At 43.0% G+C, this 19,591-nt stretch overlaps 3 protein-coding genes across 11 annotated transcripts in view; 2 read left to right on the top strand and 1 right to left on the bottom strand.

The window, feature by feature from the left end:
- Window positions 1-455: 455 nt before the first annotated feature.
- Window positions 456-9,217, top strand: LOC120948462 (cyclin-dependent kinase 12). Of its 5 annotated transcripts, XM_040364808.2 has the most exons (9): window positions 456-1,248; window positions 1,401-1,582; window positions 1,770-3,387; window positions 3,470-3,889; window positions 4,652-4,823; window positions 4,913-6,497; window positions 6,585-6,973; window positions 7,181-7,654; window positions 7,732-9,217. In XM_040364808.2, exons 3-9 carry the CDS (start codon window positions 2,151-2,153, stop codon window positions 7,925-7,927), a joined length of 4,473 nt encoding a protein of 1,490 aa, XP_040220742.2. In that variant the 5' UTR covers window positions 456-1,248; window positions 1,401-1,582; window positions 1,770-2,150; the 3' UTR covers window positions 7,928-9,217. The 5 variants fall into 5 exon arrangements, with proteins under 5 accessions (XP_040220742.2, XP_049460971.1, XP_049460970.1 ...); XM_049605014.1 differs by lacking the exon at window positions 1,401-1,582 and having other exon boundaries at window positions 456-1,133; XM_049605013.1 differs by having other exon boundaries at window positions 456-1,582.
- A 5,234-nt stretch (window positions 9,218-14,451) lies between these two features.
- Window positions 14,452-19,591, top strand: part of LOC120953187 (xaa-Pro dipeptidase) — a 50,161-nt gene continuing 45,021 nt past the window's right edge. The window contains exon 1 of one of the 4 annotated variants that reach the window (XM_040372931.2): window positions 14,452-14,618. The gene's annotated coding sequence lies outside the window, so the exon portion shown is untranslated. Of the gene's footprint in view, window positions 14,619-14,878; window positions 14,995-19,591 lie in introns of those variants that run through there. The other 3 variants (XM_040372929.2, XM_040372930.2, XM_049606230.1) reach the window with 3 other exon arrangements.
- On the bottom strand, window positions 14,620-15,831 carry LOC120953189 (bolA-like protein 3). Of its 2 annotated transcripts, none has more exons than XM_040372934.2 (3): window positions 15,437-15,831; window positions 15,098-15,187; window positions 14,620-14,941 (listed from the first exon to the last, which is right to left on the bottom strand). In XM_040372934.2, the coding sequence occupies exons 1-3, from the start codon at window positions 15,479-15,481 to the stop codon at window positions 14,759-14,761; spliced, it is 318 nt and encodes a 105-aa protein (XP_040228868.1). In that variant the 5' UTR covers window positions 15,482-15,831; the 3' UTR covers window positions 14,620-14,758. The 2 variants fall into 2 exon arrangements, with proteins under 2 accessions (XP_040228868.1, XP_040228869.1); XM_040372935.2 differs by lacking the exon at window positions 15,437-15,831 and adding an exon at window positions 15,347-15,403.

The following is a 19,591-nucleotide window of genomic DNA, read 5'->3' as shown; positions in this document are numbered from 1 at the left end:
TAAATTTATTATATTCCGTCAGAATAATATCAAATAATTAATTGAGTGGCTAAAACCACTCCCTACTTGCAAAAATATACGAAAATAAGTGATATTTTGGCTGTAAATTACGAGATTTGACTTGCGAGGAAGTTTGAGATTGGGTTTTAGTCCCCATTAACCGTATATCTCGGGGACCGCCTGTACATTGCTATGATGACGATTATGGGCAACAAATTGAAACTAATAATTTTGTAGAAAACTGCATTTTATTGATATTCTTACGTGTAACACACAGATTTCTAAACAAGAAGTGAATGGAGTGTATGTGCGTGTGTGCGTTAGAGAGAGAGAGAGTGCGCGTTTCGGGTGCGTATTTTGTTTCATTATTTAATTTCTACCGACGCTATCACGCACAAACTTCAACCTCTATGTGCTACTTTTCCCCCTTTCGTTGCTGTCAAATTGGCAGTGATGTACCGACCTGTTTCAATCTAGACCTTGCTCAAAGCGAACACGGACGGAATGCCCTCGTTTTTTCTCCGTAGCTCTTGAGTTTTTGGACTGATGAAAACTTTTCGAAATTTTCATCTCACCTTTGATTTTCGCCCAACGTTGCCACAAACGTTGGTTTACGGTATGCCAATTGGCAGAACGCGCAAAAGCGATATCAATTTGATGAATATTAGCTAATAAGCGTACCACAAGTACTCCGAAGAACTTTTTTCTTCATTCGTACCTTCATTATCACGCACACTCATACAGATACAAAGAGGGCCCCCGTACGTACGCAGCCCTCATTGCCGTCATTGTAAAATCCGGAGACTCCTCCACCTTCTGCTCCGAGGCAAGGAAGTAAGAATCTCGTCGTTCGGCATTCCGGCAAAAACATTGCGATCCCTTCAAGTGTGAATCGGTAGAAACGGAAAAAGTGAACACAGTGCAATAAAAGTTACGCAGCAAACAACGAAGACCGTGAATACCGAGGAGGACGGTGCAGTGCAGTTGCGGCAAAGTGTACAACGCGAACTATGCGGAAAGAGTGAGACGTGTAGCATCGAAGCACAGTGTTGTCGATACTTGCGGGGTGTTTCGACATTCATCCCCGACACCGGGAAAACTTTCCCCATCTGGAACGGACCGACTATGAACAAGTGAGAATCATATTATCGCGAATGGACACCATGTGAATAGTGCCGTGCCGTGCCGTGCCGCTCTGTCATTTGCGCTACGACGAGTAACCGCATCCATATACCCGGTAGCTGGAAGGTACACGCATTTGCTTGCACACCTTTTGGGGGGTGTCCGAGAAGAGTGTGGCCGTCAACAGTGCAATCGTCGTTGTGCGTCCTTTCCACTGCCGGAAATTTCAAGTCTAAGATTGTTTTTTTTTTTTCGATTGCGCTCCACGGGCAATGTAGGGAATCTGCTGCAAGAAGCACATACGCATACGTTCTGTGTCGTTTCGTTGCGCGTTGGGGGAATTGCTTTAGCAGATCGCAGTAATCATAAACAAACTGCGCTGCATGAACCTGTGAACCTGAGAAAGTTTCCCTTTCACTGGCAATCGTGGCCCGCGGTTCCAATCACAACCGTGTATGAGGTAAAGAAAACGAAATGCGTCACGCGATTGTGTGCCAAAAGATAGAAAATGCACCGATAATGTTATGCATTGTCCGGAATTGTATGACAAAATGCTTTATTGTAGATCAAATATTCTTCCACGTCCAAAATGCGGATTGCAAACATGTATTAAAGCGTGTGTGTGTCTCTTTTTTGTTCTGTTTTAGGAAAGTTGACTGATTCTACCCAAAGCCACCACCATCACTATATCTCGCGAATACTGTTCCCTCCCTGCTACCTCGCTAGTTTGGACCATCGTACACACCGGAGTAGTAGTAATCATCCATGATACCTTATGCATATGAACGAATCGAGCAATTATTTTGGCAACACTAGCTCACATCGGTCCAGATTGCAGCCGGAATTGATACAGTTCACTCGAAGACCCGAAGAAGCTCCATAAGAACAGCATTTTGGTGGACTATTCTTGTTATTCTAACACATTATTTGAACGTTTCTTCTTGCGCGGCACTATCGGTGCACCGGCGAACTGAATATTTGTAGCATTCGGCGAGTCCGCTTTGCAGGGTTATATTTGATACATATCGATGGAACGTGAACGAGAGCACGGCAATAGTGGTGGAGGCAGCGGGGCCACCGAGCGCAGGAAACACTCCAAGAAACGATCCAAGAAGAGTAGCAAGAAATCTAAAAGGAAAAGACACGCTACCACCTCGGACGTGGATGATTTGTCTTCTGGTTCGTTCGGCGAGGAATCGAAACGCTACTCCCGAACACACAAGGAAGCGTACGACGATAGCAGTGGAGGGATGGAGGGGGATCTTGCCGAGCGAACCGCACTATCCGGCTCAAAATCCGGCGTAGAGTATTCGGACGTCAGTTCGGACGATTTTTCTGCCCCCGAGGCTGGCGAGATCGAAACAGACGCCACGGATACGGCCGAAGGCGGTGGTGCGGTAGCGGGCAACGGGGGTGATGCATTCATCAGTGGCAATGAAACGGACGAGATGGGCCGGACGAAGAAAAGCAGCAGTAAGTCCCGGCATGGCCATCGACATCACCGTCGGCGAAAGTCTGTCACCGACGCACACAGCAAAACCCGTTCTCACCGGTCAAGCTCCAAGCGCTGGAGTCGAACGCCACAGGCACATGCGGCCGAAACGGCCGTACGTAGCGGCACGCCTTCTTTCCCCGAAACTGGGGAAACGAATCGCACGGGGACTGCGCTGGAAGGCAAGGGTGCCGTTGCGGCATCTTCCATCAGCAGTTCATCCAGTCGTTCGAAAAGGATTAACTCGGTGTCCTCCGATACTTCGTCGATGAAGTATCGCAGGCAGAAACGGCGATCCAAGCAGACCAATGATGAGGACGAAGCTCAGAGCACGTTAGTAGATGAGCACGATGTGCTAGCTAAAAATAAAGACGACGAGCAAGGCGCCGAGGGTAGAAGAACGGAGGTGCCAGATGGAAATGGAGGCAGTGAAACGGAAGAGTTGGACGATGATAATGAAGAAGACGAGGAGGAGGAGGAGGACGATTTGAACAATGACAATGAAGGGCAGCCGGTGTCCAGCAGGAAGCGCATCAAGAAAAGCAGAAAAGATAAGAAGCATAAGCGAAACAAAAAACTAAAAAAGCGCAAGAAAAAATATCGCACCAAGTCAATATCGAGCATTGAGACGATCTCGGAGAGTGAAGGTTCCCTGCTGGAGTCAATGACGCCGCCATTAAAACAATCTCCAGGATATAGAGCTGGTAGTGGTGAAGGTAGTAAATCTTACACTCCTGTTCACAACGACACCAGCCTTACGCCCGTGTCACCAGGTAGTGAAACGAAGCTACACGATAACGCACGCACCATTGCAATGAACAACTAATCCATTGATTTATTGTTTTACTGTTTTAGGAACTCCACCACTGCTGGAACATCATTCTACGAGGCATTCGTTAAACAGTCCTTACGATAGCCGTGCGATCGTTACGCGAAGCCGTAGTCCAATTGAGCGTGATTGTGACCACGATCGCGAACGGGAACGGGAACGTGATCCACGGGATCGAGACCGTTCAGCAAATGCTGGCGGAAGCACCACTGGCCGCAAACTGTATATTACTTCTTCACCTCACACACCGCCTGTCGCCATGCATAAAAAGACTTCGTCATCTTACCATGATCGTACGCTGCCACAGAACCACGGCAGCCCCATTGATCTTGATAGCCCGCCGCCTGTGTTGCGCCACAGAGGAAGCAGCAGCCATCGAGCAAATAGTCGGCGTCGCAGTCAATCAAACGATCGGAGGTACAGCTCCAGGCGAACGCCTTCTCCAAGTAAGTTTTTGTTTACCGCTGGCGTACAAGATTGGTCTAAATTGAATGAGAAATACATTTTCCAAGAGATTTCTGTGAGGACAGCCAACAGTTTAGTCGATAAACGCGTAAGCTGTTGTTTTTATCCAAACTTTATTCAATCTCAACTCAATAAGATTGAATAGTTATGGGTGCAGTGCGAATAAATCCCACTATTGAGCTATCCGGAATTGCCGAAGGGAACGCTTTTTCACCACATCTGCAATACCATCTGCCAGATCAAGAACATCTATGTCATTTTTATCGAATTGCCATCTGTCTGCCATCTGTACCGAGATGTGCAGTGCGTAATAAGTCTAGAAATCTTGTAGATAGATCGGTATAATCCCGTTGATTGTTAAGCCAACATGAACAGCTAACACGAATTATACATGATGTTTGGTATTATTAGATCAAATATTTCCATGTATTGCACTGTACTTTAATATGGGAATAATAATGCCCATTTTTAATGATTTAGTAAATGAACTTACTTCGTTTACAGTAATGACTTATGTTTGGAATATCTCACACATGGACTTATTCCTCAGTACAGCTTATATTGTGAATGAACCGAAACTATCATACAGATAACTGATTATAAGTCCTAAAAATGGTCAATCAAAAGGTCCATAAGTGTCATGCATGTTAGACAGAATAAAAGTATAACATTAAACAGAACATGTATGGCGCCGCTGTGTGTGAGTGTGTGTGTGTGTGTGAACCTATATTAACATATTTCAGTTTTTGTAGACGAACGTCACAAACCACACACTCCACCACCCACGAAACGTCGGCGAGACAGATCTCCGCCAGAGAAGGACTATTATCGGAAAACGGATAGCCGGAGTTACAGTAAACGAGAGAGAGACTGGGATGATCGTCGCGGCAGTGAAGCCAGCAAGCGTTATGGAAGGTAGGTGCAATAGTGCTCACACTATGGTAGAAATTCGCATACACACTCTCATATTGGTACGTTTCTTTTCCGTTCCGTTTTTCGTTTAGCAGAACTCCAAGTCCCAATAGCAATCGCCGTTCTCGACGGTCACCTTCGCTTACCATAACGAGCAGGTCTAGATCATCGCGCAGGGGAGGATACTATAGCCCATCGCCGGAACGGAGCGCCGGAGGCAGTAGCAGTTATGTTTCATCGCGTTCGAGGCATCGTTCGCGCAGTCCCCGAAGATCGCCACTAACGTCGTCCACCAGCAAGCGCTACTCTAGCAGCAGATCTCGCTCACCGCAGATGCCTTCAGCTAAAAAAATGGACCTGCAGAAGAAAATCACGGATACCAGCTTTTTTGCAGAACTTATCAAAGACAAGCATAAGCGTAACAAAACGCTGCAAGAAATTTTGGAAAACAAAAAGAAAAACGATGCTTCTGGGGTCGGGGCAACGAGTGCCGATAGCAGTACCGCAACGCAGGACAACGAGAACCGTCAAAAGGGTGATCTTGTTGGGGATAATAGCAATGGCACATCATTACACTCTGCCTCTTCACTAGACGCTTCTGGTGCCAATGGCGTTAGAGAAAAGGCGCAAGATTCCATGGCAAATGTAACGGATATTCCAATGCCCGAATCGACAGAGCGTGCATCCCACAGCGATCAAACGGATGGAAACTGTTGTGACATTAACGCTAACAGCAATAGCAATGGCAGCAACAGTAACATGGTTCCAGACTCACGAATTCCTGTGATAACGAACAATGCAGTGCATCATCATCAATGCCCTGCAACATTCTCTGGCACTGGCATGAGCAATTTGACAACGGTGGAAACCAATGCTGAACCAGTAGCTGCAGCTGCGCATACGTCGGAAATAAGTAGTACTAACACAAATAGTGGCATTGCATCATCGAAGCCAAAAAGTCTTACCAATCTGCCAATGCCGCCAGGGGTGAATGTCGCCGAGCTGGAAGCAGATCTGGCACAAACACCTAGCCCGGCCAGACCAATCAGCCCCGTTGCTGCGGTGAGTGCTATGAAAGTAATGCCCATTCCTACACTAACGACCACCGGTGCCGTTCCGCTACCAGTTGCTAACAGCTCGACGAGCGCAAGCAAGCAGCGATCTGACGGTTATAAACCAAACGCATCGAATGTCTCTACCTTGGCAGCAGTTCCTACGACCGTTGCCGGTGCCCACGCTACTACTTCCACTGCTGTGCCGGGGAGTGGTATTAAGAAAGGTCTGCTGAACCTACCAATGCCTCCAATGGTGCCGGGATCGGAGGATTTAAGTGGCGAGGAAGACATCGGGTCGCCCCTATTGCCTAGCAATCGTGACACAATACAAAACCTTACCCCGTCAGGTCAGACTGGTGTCGCCAACAATAACAACAATAATACTAGCCTGAACAATCGGTACAAGGGAGTGGGTACCGCTACCAGCTCGGTTGCGTCCTCTGCCCAGCAATCTACGGGAGGAGCCGGAAAAGCACCTGTAGCAAGACCAAGAATTTTAAACAGGCGCCATTCCCGCAACATGACTGCGCCTATGTCCGCCTCGGGCGGAAAGGACTGGGGCGAGCGTTGTGTGGAAGTGTTCGATATGCTTGAACAAATTGGCGAAGGAACGTACGGTCAGGTAAGCTACTGTTTGCACCGATAACCTTTCAATGCTCCTGCGCGGCGGGTCTATCATTGTGTGTTTCGATTTTTCATTTGCGTGTAGGTTTACAAAGCGAAGGACCAACAGACGAACGAACTGGTTGCACTGAAGAAAGTGCGTCTGGAACATGAGAAGGAAGGCTTCCCGATTACGGCAGTGCGTGAAATCAAGATACTTCGCCAACTGAATCACCAAAACATCGTGAACTTGCGAGAGATTGTCACCGACAAGCAGGACGCGTTGGAGTTCCGAAAGGATAAGGGATCGTTCTATCTGGTGTTTGAATACATGGATCACGATCTGATGGGGTTGCTGGAGTCTGGCATGGTGGATTTCAACGAACAGAACAACGCAAGCATAATGCGCCAGTTGTTGGATGGTTTAAACTACTGCCATAAGAAAAATTTCCTCCACCGCGACATCAAATGCTCCAACATTCTTATGAACAACAGGTTAGTATATGGTTAAACACAAACAAGTATAAAAAAAAGTAAAAAAGCAATGTAAATGATGTGGACCTTAAAGATTGCCATGGTTAGTTCCCGATCAGTGGGATTTTCAATTGTATGTGCATAATCTGTCATATCCTTAAACCGCTTGAATGACAATTAAGTGTTTCCTATTAACATACACATATGTTCGTTTCATTCGTTCCATAGGGGTGAAGTAAAACTTGCCGACTTTGGGCTTGCCCGATTGTACAACGCAGACAATCGGGAGCGTCCTTACACGAACAAAGTAATTACGTTGTGGTACCGCCCACCGGAGCTGTTGCTGGGTGAAGAGCGCTACGGACCAGCGATTGATGTGTGGAGCTGTGGTTGCATTCTTGGAGAGCTTTTCCTCAAGAAGCCCCTGTTTCAGGCAAACCAAGAACCTGCCCAGCTAGAAATGATATCTCGATTGTGCGGGACTCCCACGCCCGCAGTGTGGCCGAACGTCATCAAGCTACCGCTGTTCCATACGCTCAAATCAAAGAAACAGTACCGCCGCAAACTACGAGAAGACTTCGTCTTCATGCCTATGCCATCGCTCGATCTGCTCGACAGCATGCTGGTGTTGGATCCAGATCGGCGCATTACCGCCGAAGATGCGCTCAAATCGAACTGGCTTAAAAACGTTATACCTGAGCAGTAAGCATCACGGGAATCTTGCCATGAGCATGCAACGTACAAATGGTTACCCTGTTTACCTTCTTCCTCCCCCACAGATTACCTCCCCCGCAGTTGCCAACGTGGCAAGATTGTCATGAACTTTGGAGCAAAAAACGGCGTCGACAGCTTCGCGAGCAACAGGAATCGTCACTCAATCTTCCGCCAGGCAAACCCACGGGTAGCACAATCAAACTGGACGGTATAACGTTACCCGGTGGTGCCGGAGCACCCGCTGGTATCAACATGATGTAACGATGTGCGTTGCTGATGTGCCCGCACATTGTGCTTGGTCTTGCTTGGTACCACCTACCAAGAGGATTGAGCAGTCGACAGCCATTCATCGTTCTTGTTTCAGTGCATGTTAATTTAGCGTTACGTCTAATCATCGCAAAGTTATTTCTAGCAGGTGACATGTACAGCAAAATTACGGTACTATCAGGCATTATATAGCATCGTGTAACAAGTTTTTAGTTATTCCAAATTCATTTGCTTTACGGTAACATCAGATTTTACTTCGTGAATAGTTGAGGAAAACAGTTCTCTTTTAGTTTTTCTTTTCTTTTTATCGTACCGCACTCGTGAAGCGTTGCGGTGCACAGTCATTCAAGGAAAGTTTAAATTGTTACAACGCTATCAAATTTATCTTCCTAATTTAAATCTCCATACTATGACGTAAATAAAGCTAAATTAAGATAATTTCTTCCACCACAAGCGAATCAAAGCAAAGCGAAGATGTGTAAAAATGCATACGAGTAAGAATTATTTGGATGGGAAATATAAGCAAACAAACAAAAAATACGGTGCGTTCAGTGTTGGCACCTAAAGAAATCACAAGAATCTTGAAGTGTCTTACGAAAATTGCAAAGGAAACCCAAAGCAAAACAAATAAAAGACTATTGCAACACTCTGCACGGTTGGTTGAAATTGTTCAATCAATTTCCTGATGAGAAATTTGACAAAGTCAAAGGGGACTTACAAACAGAATAGAGCAATAAAACGATCGTCGTCATACAATGCTGTATACCACAGTGAGCGAAATCATGCGGAAAGGATAAAGAGATTAAGCAAGAGACTGCTCAAGGAACGAAGAATTGAATGTGAACAGGAACTGGAAGCAGGCTGAATAACTTATACGTTAGCTTCGATGCTAGAGATATATCTGATCCTGAGAAAACAGAAATGGAGGGTTCGTAGCCAATTAAGACAAACAGTAAATCTTAATGTGTACAGTAATAGAATGTCGTGCTTTGTATATTTGTTAAAAATACTATAATTCATTTGAAAATGAATCGTCCGAGATGTGGATTCAGCAAGCAAAGAAATCATTGCATGTAGGTAGCATCGTTGCCCAAAACCGTATGGAGATTGGCAAATCACAACTGGTAGTAGTTGGTAGTTGAGGGAAAAGGCAAACAACATGCATTATTATCTTTCGGTTCGAATCATTATACACAAACACCTTTGCGTAACTTTCCCGGAAGCAGATACAGGTGCTTGCGGTGAAGCACTATAAAAGTTAGTTAATAAAAGTAATAAAACCGACCATCCACTTCTTTATTTACTTACAAACCTCCTTACCTACCACCAGGCAACTCAGCAGTCTTTTTCCGACACGGACTGCTGTTAAAATGCCCGATATTTGGAAGTGTTGTTGCGGCTTCACGCCTTCATGGTTATGTGAATAACAACGATGTTGTTTCATGACAATTTAGGTCTGCAACACCAATATTGCAGCTTGCATCTTTCAAATATTCGTGAAAATGCAAACAATGGTTTTGCTCCTATTTTCGGCAGGTTGTGTTCCTATTTTTGGCACGAATACAGGTCAGAAAATGTTTTAATCAATGGAAATAGGAAGCAATTTTTTAAAATCAATTTTACTCTCTTACTTTCCTGAGGTTGGTGTTAAAACACCTTCATTATTGTTATATACTAAATTGCCAGACTACGATGTGTTCAGATTAATAGCTTTATTCCAACTGACTATTCTATATGGTTGTACATGTATACTACGATCGAACAATAACTATTCTATACGGTTGTACATGTGTACTATGATATCCAACACTGCTTCAGCAGTACAGAAGCTATCACTTTCGGATATTTATAAGTTCATTACCGATAATTATCCATATTATCAACAATCTGCAACAGGATCCTGGCAAAACTCTATTCGTCATAACTTAAACATCAAAAGGTAATTAATGCTTTGATCAACGTGTGATACTTATTTATTTTTAATGTCACTGTTGTAATCTAGCAATCGTGTAATTGTCAAATGTATATTTTATTTTATTTTATTTTATTGATTGCTTGGCCACGTTGGGTTACAGCAATAGTGCTTACTAACTATAGTATACAATTATTCGCGAAGGAGGTGGAAGGAGTTTAGTATATGTAGATCATAGTAGCCTTTGAGCGCATAACGGAATAGTTAGCTGTAACAAAACCTTCAGTAAGAACAGACGTCTTTAGATTATGGGCGTCAAGCATAAATAAGTGGCAGTTCACGGAATACCGCAGTTTTCCGGAACAGGCTACGACACTTGGAAGTTTCTGGTCGAAGTGTTTTTGAAAGCGTCGAAGGTATGGGACGCAGTGATAAAGGACGTTCCATCAGTGGCCAGTGAAGTGGCCAAGTTCGAGGAAATGGACGCGAAGGCAATGTATCTACTGGTGAGCTTCATTTCTGACGAATACTTGGGATGTATTCGAGAAAATTCCACTATGAAGGAAATGTGGGAAGCACTAGAGAATACATTCGCCAAGAAATCCTCGGGAAGGCAAATGGTCTTAAGGAACCAGATCGCTCGTCTGAAGTTAAAGGAAGGGACATCGTTGCGCACCCACCTTCAACAATTTGAGGATCTGGTTCGGCAGCTTCGAGTGGCCGGATCAAAACTTGAAGAAAGTGACGTCTGTTCGGCTTTGAGTTTATCGCTTCCAGAGTCCTACGATCCCCTGATGACGGCATTAGAAAACCTTCCTGAATGAATCCTGTATGAGTTAATGAAGACCTGGTTGCTAGGCGACGAATGCAAGCGCTTGGATAGAATCGAAAATATTGAGGAGAAGCCTACTGCATTCGATGGAAAAAATCGAAATAGGAACGATTTTGAAAAATTCAACGGAAAATGTCACAACTGTGGAAAGAAAGGGCATATGAAAAAGGACTGCCGAATTAAAACGAAAACCAACGTTGCCAGTGAATCAAGACAAGTTGTGTTCATGGCGGATGGAATCGGACGTAGGATACAAACCGGTGATCAGCTTCAATTCCTGCTGGATTCAGGAGATAGTGACCACATGGTAAATTCGAAAAAGTTTTTTACAACCGTGGAAAACTTGAAACAGCCAGTTTTCATCGATGTAGCGAAGAATGGGGAATCTCTCGTGGCCAAAGAAATCGGCGTTATTAACGAAATGAGCAACCATGACGTTCTGATGAGCGCTGAAAACGTTGTGTATGCGCCGACTTTAAGAGAAAACCTCATGTCTATGAAGAAGCTAACGAAGGCTGGTGTGGAGGTAATATTTCAAGAAACGCAAGTGATAATGAAAATCAATGGCGAAATAATTGCAACTGGAAAACAGCGAGGAAATCTGTATGCTGAAATTAATTGTATTGAATTGAAAATTGAACGGGCTAATGCAAGTATGGCTGAAGCGGAGTACACTGATCTTTGGCACCTCAGTCGTCTTGATCACATCAGTGAAGGTGCGAAGTCTACTATGATACGTGAAGAGACAGAGCAACCCGACCGTTGGAGCGTATCTACTCTGACGTATGTGGACCGATCGACATCGTGTCGTTCATAGATGATCAGTCCCATTTTGCTGTGGTGTATTTGCTTCGAAAGAAATCGGAGGTCTTTGAAACATTCAAAGAGTTTTCAGCAATGGCGGCTGCGATGTTTGGTACGAAAATTTCAAAACTCACTGTAGACCATGGACGTGAGTATTTTTGGAATAATCAACAGAAGTACTACAAGGCGATGGAAATTCAAGTGGAGTCAACAGTAGCCTACTCATCGCAACAGAACGAGGTCGCGGAACGGTTCAACCGAACTCTTATCGAAAAGATACGTACTATGTTGATTGGATCGAATGCGCCCAAGTCATTGTGGAGTGACGCTGTGCTAGCAGCTATGTTCATCTTAAATCGAAGTCCAACGTTTGCAATATCAAAGAACGTTACGCCTGCTGAACTATGGTATGGAAGAAAGCCAAGTCTGGAAAAGGCTCGTGTCTTTGGATGTCAAGCATTTGCATGGGTGCCGAATCAACAAAGAAAGAAGCTTGATGCAAAAAGTCGATAGTTATTTATGGTCGGATACACACCAAACGGCTATTGGCTATGGAACAAGGATTCCAAACAAATCGTTGTTGCTCGTGATGTGAAGTTTAACGAAACATATTTTCCATGGACGAATGATACACAAAATAACGAAAAATTAATTTTACCGCTAACCTACGAGCAAGAGGGGGAAGAAGTAATCGAGGAAGAAGTGATCAAGGATGCCGTTAATGTACATCCTGAAGAAGAAGATCCTGACGAACAATATGGGGAGAACTCTTCAACTGAATCACTTGACTTCGATGGTGTCCAATCGTGTAATGATGATGAAGAAGTAGCAGAAGCAGACGATACCGTGCTGTTGGCACTCCGTTCTTTTCAGACGTTCCAGAAATGTATAACGATATTAACGCTCGTGAGGATCGTGAGCGATGGTCAAGCGGTACAAGACGAACTAAACTCCATGAAGGTCAACGATGTGATGAAGCTGACGGTGTGAAACCGCTAAAAATAAAGTGAGTGTTCCGGCTGAAGGAGGATGAAACCGGACAACAGTTCCGGTATAAGGCGCGACTTGTAGTCAAGGGGTTTCTACAATGGCCCGGGATTGACTTTGAAGACACGTTTGCCCCGTTGCTAGGCTGTCGACAGTTAGAGTAGTACTAGCTGTTGCCGTCCATCGTGGTTTACACGTACACCAAATGGACGTCAAAACGGCTTTAAGGTCCTGTACATGGAAGTGCCCCAAGGCGTGAAGGCAAGACCAGGCATCGTGTGCAAACTTAAAAAAATCGTTTTATGGTCTAAAACAAGCTCTAACATACTGGAATGACCGCTTCAACTCGTCATTGTTGAAGTTTGGGTTCCGTAGATCAAACCGGGTACTGGCTGTCTGTACGTTTCAACTGAAAAAGGTGATGAAATTTATATGGTGCTTTATGTCGACGATCTTCTGATTGTTGAACGAAATATTCGAACGATGGAGAGACTGAAACGGTGGCTCACAGATGAATTAGAAATGACCGACTTTGCACAAACGAAGTTTGTCCTGGGAATGCGAGTGGAGTACAATCGTAATCGTGGGGAACTGAAGCTGTCACAGGATGCAACTGCAAACAAAATTTTAGAAAAAATTGGAATGTCGGAATGTAATCCAGCGAAGACCCCGATGGAGAAAGGACTTCAGTTGTGTCGAAAAGGAAATCATATCGAGAATCGCTAGGCAGTTTGATGTATCAAATGCTATGTGTGCGACCTGATTTGTGCAATCCTGTTGCTTACATGGGACGATTTCAACAATCACCAACGGAAGATCATTGGCAAACTCTTAAGCGTATCATGAGATACCTTAATAAAACCGCTACTATGGGATTTCACTATAAGAAAAATCCAGTAAGTAGACCACTCGAAGGATATGTCGATGCTGACTGGGCGTCTGATGCAGAAGATCGCAAGTCTGTAACCGTTTTTTTTTTGTTTAAGGTATATGGTTCAACAGTATCTTGGGCAAGCCGGAAGCAGTCGACAGACTCTTTGTCATCAAGTGAGTCTGAATACGTAGCGCTAAGTGCTGCTGTTTCCGAAGGAACCTGGTTGGCTGGTATTTTGGTAGATTTGCAATGCAAAACACCATCGGATCCAGTTATCATATACGAAGACAACCGTGGCTGTCTGGCTAAGAATGCTGAATCCAAAATAATAAAGCACTAGGATATTAAAGATCATTTCATTAAAGACCATGTTGCTGCTGGTAATGTTAAGATTGAACCGATAAGTACTGCTGAACAGCAAGCGGATACAAACGTATTTGAATATCTCAGCAGCAAGATGGGAGTCAGCGATTGAGAGGGGATGTTGTAATCTAGCAATCGTGTAACTATCAAATGTAAATGTAGATCATAGTAGCCTTTGGCCGCATAACGGAATAGTTAGTTGTAATAAAACCTACAGTAAGAACAGACCTTATCCAACTGGTTTGGTTTATGATCAATAGATGCTTCATCAAAACACCTCAACTGGGTGCCAAAAGGGGTAGCTTGTGGATGATTGATTCAACATGCGAAGCGTCGCTTGTTAGTAAATGTTTCGTGGCTCGACGGACTTGAACCTGGCTGAAGAAAGTATAATTCCAAACCATATTAATGAACAACATTCAATTACGTTGCCAAATGTTATTTTAATAAATTATCGTTTCTGTTATGAAATAGGTATATTTTTAATTTCAATAACGTCATCTCCATGTCCAATCGACAGCCCTTGGTGAGGCTATGATAAACAAAAACGCAACTATCAGTTGTTTAGCTACGTATCCTTTTGTGCGCGCATATATTGCTCTGGAAACACACAGTTCAAACGCTGATAATCGTTGAGAGTCTCATGCTTGTGATAACTGATAACAGTCAGTGTTCGTGGTTAGCCATCACCGTATAAGAGTGAACCATATCGCGCCCACTTATTTCCATAAAACAAGAAAAAGAACAGCGCGTTAAACTGGTCGATCATAGCTACTGGTGTCTCCCAATCTTGAACAATCAGTCCTGTCTGCGTAAGCTCTCATCGCCATCGTTGCATCCACCAGCTTTGCACAATTGGCTTTCAATTGTTTGCTGCTTGACTGTGCGATAAGTGAATAATCTTTGTCTTGAGGTACGTATTAGAACATTTTATTTTTGTTGTTTTTTTGCTATGAAAGTGACGTTTTGCACCGTTGCTTCCGTAGAAGTATTATCATTATTTGCTCTATAGCGCTCAGCTACAGCAAACGTTAGCCAATTTCTGTGTAGCAATTATTCAGCTATCGATGTGTGTATCCGCAGGCCGTGCATATCCTTAATTTCCGATTTGAGAGTTTCCGTGATCAACCGGTGTTGCTTAACAGTCGACAGACCTTTAAATTCTTTACTTTCGACGTATATTTCGTACATCGATCCACATCCTCCGGAAATGTCGCTAACGACAATGTTCTTTGCCTGCAATCGTGAAGAAAACGCAATTTGAGTGTCATTATTGTGTATTGTGCTCGGTGAGTGATAGTGTAATCTTGGGCGACGATCGATCAACGACCCTTTTCTCGATAGCCGCCTGGGGCAGCACTATTGTTTGAATGTCACATACATTATCCCTACCTGAGGGAACTTTGCTTCGAGGGTTTTTCTCAATGTTGCTTCGGAATTTTTCATCAGCTGTGAGTTTCCTGACCATACACGGCTGAGTATCTGAAAAAAAAAAACAAAACAAAACAAAACAACGAACAATTAAAAACTTTTACTCCGTCAATTCAACAATTTTCACCAAACAACTCGTCATGTAGTGCTGCCGAGTCTTTTTTAAACAAATTTATTTTTAGGAGTGAGCTGTGATGTTTCCCTTCTTACAGAACTGAAAGTGATAGTGATTTTTCGTATAGCATGCTGCATTTTAGGCAATTCAACTTCCGATTTTCCTTCTCTTTTTTTTTGACTCACAGATATGTAGCGACTGCCGTAGTTTCGAGCCAAATATCCACTCATGATTTCGAGCTGGGAAGATTAGGCCTACTTCTTTTTATTTATTAGTTTTTGTTAAACCACAAACACTTTCTGGATTGTTAGCCTAGTGCAAGTGTTCAGATTGCTTTGATAACAAGCAGTTATGAAACCAGCACCGAATGGACTGTCACGGCCAGGAGGATATTTTAGACTGTCTTTCCGATCTATCAAGGAAAGATTTTTTGTTTTGCTTTGCTCGGCCCCAAACTTTGTCGACAAAGATAAACTTTTGAAGATTGTGTTTAGTTTGTGTGTAGCAGCAATGATAAAAACATATTGTTTTGGTATGTTTTACTCTTTACGGCACCGGTATGTTCGAGACATTAGTTTGACATATTTTTTTTCTCTCTTCACAGAGGGCTGAATCGTTGGATTGATTTGACAATTAATATTACAATTTTAAACTATTTCTTGTAATATAGAAACTAACGCGGTTTGAAAGCATTAATTAAATTCATTAATATATTTAATGAATTTTAAGATATACCCTTTTAAGGCCATATTCTAAATTATTGCATAACAATAACCTATAGCGGCAATAGCGTTGAATCCACATGCGGCTTATTCAGCAAATCATCCCTTCAGGCATCATCTTCAAATCATCAAAATGAGATGTCAGTAAATAGTTATACATTTTAACAAAGTAAATATGACAAATATTACAAAATTGTATAGACGGTATACAATAGATTCAACATTAGCGCCACTTCTTGCTTCGGGGAATACTGTGGACGCAAAAGGGGAATTCACTGTAAAGTAATTTATAATTTTGCCACAAGATGGCACTGTGCGCCAAATGTAATCTTCATCGATTATTTATTTATTGATGGTCTCAACAGATGGCGCTAGCTTGTTCGATTTATTCCTCTCGACAGATGGCACTAGTTTTTCTTTGAATGGGTAATTTCGCCTTGCCGATAGCACAATGGTAGCCACCCTAAATTTTGTTAAACATTTCAAACTCATTTCAACTGCGTCAAGGTTTTTATTTTCTACAAAACTGTGTACCCACTATTTTAGAACACAATCGCTTACTTCATGTAGTCAAAAACGTTCTCTTTTTTTATTTCGCGTAAAAACTGTCGAGCTGACCGTATCACATAAAACATGATTTTTTTCTCTCCGCATCCGCTTTAGCATGAAAAAAAAAAAACACATTATCACGTTGTGCACATTCTTTGTATTCATAAACAAGAATCTTAATGATTACTCTTGCCTCATGAGCATAACCGATAGTAACCTTGAATATTTCTAAGTTCAAACCCCCCATTCATAAAACTAAATAGGCGGTGCCCTCCTCCTCCATTTACACTAGTCGTCTCCCCGCTTACTCATTTTCTTGCTGGTTAATCATCTCTTCTTTCCTTACGCTCTTCCCTATCTCTCAACACCGGTTCTTCGTCGGTCCAAGTCACATTTGTTTCTGTGAAACTTATGCCTATAGGTTTGTGAACTCTGGCAGAACAGAATTTAAAGCATCAGCACCTTTGGGCGAACTATGCTGTTCTTATGTTTTTATGGTCCCACAAGACTGGGGCTAGCGAGATTTATTCAACATTTCCTTACCTATGGAATCTCGTCTGGCATTGGTAGTAAGAAAGTAATATTGTATGAAAATTATTTATCAAATATTAAATATATTTAATACAATCAATTACATTGTACCCGGACCGACCGTCTCATCAACGATTGTAGACGTGTTATCCATTATATATTGAATGTTGGACTAATTTTACATTTCTGGCAACAAAGGCATTTTTGTAGAATAAAGCATACACGTTACACGTAATTTTGGAAAGTTTAATGATGTCAGCTGCTAACCCTTCGCGCGGCTGTATACGTTCAGAGGTAAACAACGCAAAGGAGAATCGTGAAGCGCATTTCATCATGGAAAGATCTACCCTAAAGGAGCGGTCCCGCGTACCAACGGAAAGTTCCATTACACTTGAGTTTGAAAGCCGAAGCATTGAGGCTATGGCAAACAATTTTAAGGTTTCTTTTCGACAGAATTCATGTGCCGTTCGGGCGGCGGGCCGTTTGGCTTCACTCATTTTTCCACAAGTTCTTTTCGTCTCGCATATCAAATGCCGGGAGAAACTTGTTCGTGCATGTTTCCCGTGAAGAAGAAACCAACCGGAAAGCAAGGAAAGAGAAGCAAACATCACTTTCTTAAGGCGAGAGAATTCCACGAAGTCTACACAGCTTCTCTGCATGTGTGAACGAACGCCAGACACATGAACGAGAATGCGAGAAGTAAAAGATGCGTTTGGCTGGGTTGTTGTAACCATGTGTCCCTAACCGTCTTTGCTTTGCTACTATCCATCCGTTATTTTTGGGTTTGTTTTGGGTTCCCTTAGCGCACCACAACACATGGAATGGTCAACCCTAGTGGTTATATTGAAATTTCGGTACTTCACACAATCATATCGCGTGAAAATGGGCTTAATATGAAGTGCACAAATGACAAGAAATTCATACAATTCGCGAATGCTGAATGCTCCTACAATTAGTATGCCAATCTATAGGCAGAACAGTCACGTTTTCACTATCAAAAATTAACAAGATTGTAAAATCCACCTCAACGGAAATTCGAAAAAGAAAACAACTTGCCAGACATTGCATTATTTCAGGGCGGAACGTAGCATGACGGCGTCATTCACCTTCCACGCATCGTAAACCTCGACCGTCGTAATGAAACGGACTGAGACTAACTCTTAATTAGCGGTGAACCGATACGGAAAGAACCAACCCAAAGTGCGTATAGATCGGCGGTTGAGTTCTAAATTATGCTATATAACTAACCCTAGGAAAGGAGCAATGAAATAAATATGGGACTGAAATAAAATGATTAGCAAGAAGAGTCCTCCTATTTACAGTTTTCTAAATGGCTGTCAACAATAAGTTACCTTTGCAAATAGCACAAGCTTTTGTTGTCTAAATGCATTGGAGTGCTGGTGAAGACTTGTGTAACGTAGGTGTCCTATGTGAGATAGTTTTGAAATCAACTGAAAAGTCACCTGTAAACGTTACAGACGCTCGATAATTAACGACGATCCCCATAGGATCCCCGTGAGGTCCAATTTCTTTTACTTACCCTGTCTTATTATGGCTCGGTTTTGCACAAACACCACACGATTGTGCCTTGTCGATTCCGCTACATTCCGCTCGCCTTGTGCTGCGGGGTGTAGTACATGTGTTGTCGGCGGAACTCGGGCCAGGCCACGCGAAGGAAAGGCCTTCAATGTCCTGAGATTCAACCGAAAACAAATTTATATAAAGATGGGTTTCTGCCCGAAAGGAGTTACCAAAATAAATTGTACATTAAACCTTCGGCTAGTGTTCGCGGTTCGTGGGAACCTATGCTTCGAAAGTGGTACAATTCATTCAAATAACTTTTCGGATGGGGGCAGAGGGACCCGGATGAGACCTAAAGAAAAAAACCTAGGAAAGGCCAAGACGTTCAAAACAATCGAGACGTTTTCCGTTCAGTTTCTAAATTAGATCTGCTCGTTTATTTGACAAAATTGGTTCTTATATGCTAACATTTTTGATGGTGTTGAACGTGTCCGTACACGTCGTTTAATTGTATTGGTGCCAGTGTGTGAAAGTACCGTGGCCCTTTTTGTCAATGCATGCAGCAATTTGTTTATACTTCAAGTCTACGCCTTCTAGATTGATCCTACAAACACTTGACCGTGGCCCTTTTTTTGCAATGCATGCAACAATTTGTTTATAATCTTTATGTTTTCTTTTCTCCGGTCGTTCTTCATGCATTTCTGTCCTCCTACGGGGTGCACCAGATCTAAATATTTTTATTACCCTACGCGTTGGTCGAGTGGCTTATGCTTATCGATGAACTCAAGAAACGGGCCGTTCCAATTGTATGTTTATTTAGGCCAGCGATCTCGTTCTCATACGATAAGTTACAATAGCTTCGAATTTCTATCCAAACTTAGCCGTTGCAAATGAAATATTGCGTTGCAATTTAAATCTCCTCAACTCAGCCGTTGCAATTTAAAAATCGCCTCAAACCTACCCGTTGCTACCGCAACATTCTCCCCCTTGTAATTCATCACTATGAATTACACCTAA

Source organism: Anopheles coluzzii, chromosome 2 (genome assembly GCF_943734685.1).
Source record: "Anopheles coluzzii chromosome 2, AcolN3, whole genome shotgun sequence".
Classification (NCBI taxonomy): domain Eukaryota; kingdom Metazoa; phylum Arthropoda; class Insecta; order Diptera; family Culicidae; genus Anopheles; species Anopheles coluzzii.
This window is presented reverse-complemented; position numbering and strand designations above follow the sequence as displayed.

Bases quoted from the DNA above. Each gene is read 5' to 3' on its own strand.
- LOC120948462 (XM_049605014.1), top strand. From the start codon at position 2,151: ATGGAACGTGAACGAGAGCACGGCAATAGTGGTGGAGGCAGCGGGGCC. The intron at 4,824-4,912 runs GTAGGTGCAATA...TTTTTCGTTTAG, and splicing joins GCCAGCAAGCGTTATGGAAG to CAGAACTCCAAGTCCCAATA. The intron at 6,498-6,584 runs GTAAGCTACTGT...ATTTGCGTGTAG, and splicing joins GCGAAGGAACGTACGGTCAG to GTTTACAAAGCGAAGGACCA.
- LOC120953189 (XM_040372934.2), bottom strand. From the start codon at position 15,481: ATGAGTGGATATTTGGCTCGAAACTACGGCAGTCGCTACATATCT. The intron at 15,188-15,436 runs GTGAGTCAAAAA...TTTTTTTTTCAG, and splicing joins ACGGCAGTCGCTACATATCT to ATACTCAGCCGTGTATGGTC. The intron at 14,942-15,097 runs GTAGGGATAATG...TCACGATTGCAG, and splicing joins TCGAAGCAAAGTTCCCTCAG to GCAAAGAACATTGTCGTTAG.